This window comes from Merops nubicus, unplaced genomic scaffold, assembly GCF_000691845.1.
Source record: "Merops nubicus isolate BGI_N331 unplaced genomic scaffold, ASM69184v1 scaffold4595, whole genome shotgun sequence".
Lineage (NCBI taxonomy): Eukaryota > Metazoa > Chordata > Aves > Coraciiformes > Meropidae > Merops > Merops nubicus.
Genome location: NW_008611468.1, coordinates 27217 through 30940, shown reverse-complemented (window position 1 = coordinate 30940; position 3724 = coordinate 27217). Strand labels below are relative to the sequence as shown.

General features: G+C 38.4%; 1 protein-coding gene across 2 annotated transcripts in view; it reads left to right on the top strand.

The window, feature by feature from the left end:
- Positions 1–1439: 1439 nt before the first annotated feature.
- Positions 1440–3724, top strand: part of TRMT61A (tRNA methyltransferase 61 homolog A (S. cerevisiae)) — a 20474-nt gene continuing 18189 nt past the window's right edge. For both annotated transcript variants that reach the window (XM_008941214.1, XM_008941215.1), the window contains exon 1: positions 1440–1804. In XM_008941214.1, the coding sequence (XP_008939462.1) occupies positions 1474–1804 (331 nt within the window). In that variant the 5' untranslated portion in view covers positions 1440–1473. The remainder of the gene's footprint in view (positions 1805–3724) is intronic.

Genomic DNA, 3724 nt, shown 5'->3' with positions numbered 1-3724 from the left:
GCCTGGTCATTGGCAAAACAACAGTACAAACACACTGGAATCAAAGAATTATTCTGAAACTGAAAGTAACACTGCTTTTAAGTCTCATGGAAGAAGCACCAGAAGTCATACTTTCAAAACCTTCTGTCATAAGCTTTAGTTTCTAACTTTGGGATCACCATTACTTCATTAAACAATTCCTTCCACAAACTGATCAACCTGCAGCCTAGATAGTTAGCTGCCTTATCTGAAAGGCAGTGACAGGATTCGTTGTAGGATCCCTTTGAATTTCTAGATTGTCTTCTCAAAATAAGACAATTTAATGTTAATTCTCTGAACATCTCAGAAACCATTGGGCTAAAGTGTTACAACTATTTGCATTAGCTTGCAAATGGTTGTTTACATTTACTTGCCTCACAGATCACTTCCCAGATCATTACTTTGCACCCCCAATAGCAAAGTAAAGGCCACAATATTCTTTTTTCCACATAGTAAAATTTACACATAAATTCATGCACATATGACCTTTATCCTATCTATCTCTAAACTTTCATTTGGAAAATTTTGAAGTAAACTTTTGTTAGAGGTCCTAATAACTAGGGATTGATACCTGGCCAAGTAACAGTTGTCTTATGTTGTAAATTGGTGCACCAGAAGATGGAAATAAAAGTTACTGCTCAACAACATAATCTGAGAGTTTGTGAACTGGAATTCAATGGAGTGCTAAAATTGTTACAAATTTAGAGTAATTAGAATGGTTTGGGTTGGAAGGAACCTTAAAGATCATAGAGTTCCAGCCCTCCTGCCTTAGGCAAGGACACCTCCCACTAGACCAGGTTGCTCAAAGCCCCATACAGCCTGGCCTTGAACACTTCCAGGGGGGGGACATCCACAGCTTCTCTGGGAAACTTGTTCCAGTGCCTCACCACCCTCACAGTAAAGAATTTCTTCCTAATACCTAATCTAGACCTACCCTCTTTCAGTTTGAAACCATTACGCCTTGCTGTAGCACTACATTCCCTGATGAAGAGTCCCTCTCCATCATTTGTGTAGGCCCCCTTTAAGTACTGGCAGGCCACAGTAGGGTCTCCTTGGAGCTTTCTGTTCTCCAGATTAAACAACCTCAACTCTCAGCCTTGCAAGTTTCTCAGTAGTATTGTGGAGCAGGCTGAGTAAATTATAATGTATTTCCTAAAATTTCTTTAAAATTTACCATAAAATAGGAAAAATACCGGTTATATTAAAATCTGTGGGATCTTTCCATTGATTTTAATTGGATCACGAGTGCAGCAGGGGGCAGGTCCCTGAACTTCATGGCGTTTTCTTACTAACATCTTACTTGCACAGCATGATTTTGTTCTCTACAGGGGGAAATAGCATTACTTGATTTTATGTCTGTAGTTTCAGCTCCATCACAATCCTGCAAAACTCTTTTGATGTATTGATCCTCTTCTAGGTCACAACCACCATCCAGCCAACCACAAGATTGTCACAATGAGTTTTGTTCAATATGGAGATACAGTAAAGGATGGTGACACAGCTATTGTGTTCTTGGGCCACGAATCCATGTTTCCTGTGAAAGTCCAGCATGGCACTGTAACTCAGACCAAGTACGGCGTCATCAGGCATTCCACAGACCTCATAGGCAAGAGGTATGGCTCCAAAGTGACCTGCAGTAAAGGAGGATGGGTGTTTATCCTTCATCCAACTCCAGAACTGTGGACCATGAATCTCCCGCACAGGACGCAGATCCTGTATTCCACAGACATCTCTATAATCACCATGATGTTAGAACTGAAGCCGGGCTCCATAGTATGTGAATCAGGTAATAATTAATATGTTGAAATCCTTTACTGAGATCTAACACCAACACTTTCATGAAAAAACAGATTTATCATTACGTTTTGCAAAAAGCCCTTTTTTTACCTTTGTGATATAATTTTCCCAATCTACACAGAGTGATTTTATGTCATGTGCATATTATAAGCTGCTGTTCTTCAACAAGTGATGTTAGCTCAGTATGCTGGCCTCAGGTATGGGTATATTTTTGAATATATTTTGATTAATTCAACTTCTTAGAATAAATATATAAACATTTTTCCTTCTCTCTTCTAAAACTGTTGTTCAGTACTTCAAAAATATTTTTAAATATGTGATTTGACTCAAAATTCAGGCTTTGAATTTGTAGTTTCAGAGAACATAGTTGAAGTAATCCAGTGAAAGAGGGTCTGATGATAGGGTGTTGAACTATTAAGGAAAATAAATTGGCAGTATTTATATCCTATGATACCGTGTAAATATGTATGTTTTGTTTTTTCCAAAGTATGACCCACTTGTAGCACTGCAACTGCATGCAAGAGCATTGTATCTGTATAATACAATGTGTTCGTTACAGGGCTGTCTTTTGTTTCTTAACTTGGTTTAGTTTAGTACAGCTTCCATGATTTTGCATAATTTGCAAGTAAGGAGTGAAATTTTATATTAATATTTTATTGTTTGATATAGTTTATAATAATGCCTTCATTATTTTATTACTGCAGACAGTATGAGGCTTGCTTGATTTGAGAGCACCTCTAGCTTGGAAGAATATCAACTGAGGTAGCTTGTCCTTTTTTTCTTTCTGGCTGTTTGCTTTTTGTGTTTTTATGAAGCAGTTTCAAACACTTCCCTCTCAAGCACTGATGTGGCAAAGAATCAGCAAGCTTGTGCTTCACTGCATTTTCTTGCATTTACCATTTTGTGTTTCCACCCAAGCATAATTTTGGGTGGCTTTCCAGGCTTAATGACTGCTTTCCCAAACAACTCAAATGCCACTTAGCTCTGCATCTAGTTGTGCCCATTAAGGAAAGGTGCTGTATGGGGCCGACTGCTGTACAGCAGTGCTTGAAACAGATAAAAGCATATGCAGAATCCTCTGGTGTGGTTAAAACGTCCTAGGAGTTTATAATTTGGTTTGTAGGACAATCAGGCATTTTTAAGGTTGTCATGGGAAGTAGCAGCATTGTTCATTGGACAGCTCTTCACTTCTTCCCCTCCCTGCTATGTTTAGACAGGATGGGAAAAATAAACACAGCAAGTTAGTCAGAGTAGGGGAGATTTTAATTGCTCCATGTCCTGCCTCGCTTGGAATAGGTGAATGTTCAAGTACAGAACCGCACATAAAATGTTTTCAGTAGTGCCAAACCTAGAGAGGGTGAAAATGGTTAAAAGCTCATTTAGCTTAACAGGTAAGAAATGGAAACACTTGATGAGGTAATCCATCCAGATTCCCCAAAATATTGTGAGTCAAAAGTCATAGCCACAAACAATGCTTTTTGCTAATGGGAAACTGGCCCCAAGTTTATTTTAATGCCTATGCTGTCAAAATATTATAAGTTCAGCTTTCCTGGTGTACAGTTTTACTACTATAGGTTTGTTTGTATTGCTTGAAAGATTCACTGTTCATGAAGAAAGAAAGAAAGAAGGAGTATTGCATCAGATTTATCTGGTTAACCTTGAAGCATGAGACCTTGCTGCAAACTTGTTTGCAACTGAGCAGAAGTGGTGATTTGAATTGAAAATTTTAGATATTGACAACTGGAGCCTGCAGTGTGATGGTGTAACCTGCTTTGGTGCCATCCTAAATTAGGCAGTATTCAGTGATCCAAAATCATTAGTTCTAGATTAACCTTGTGTGACCTAGATGGAACCAGCCCAATGGTGATTAATAGAAACAAGACAGGAAATCTGGTCTAGTAATGACATT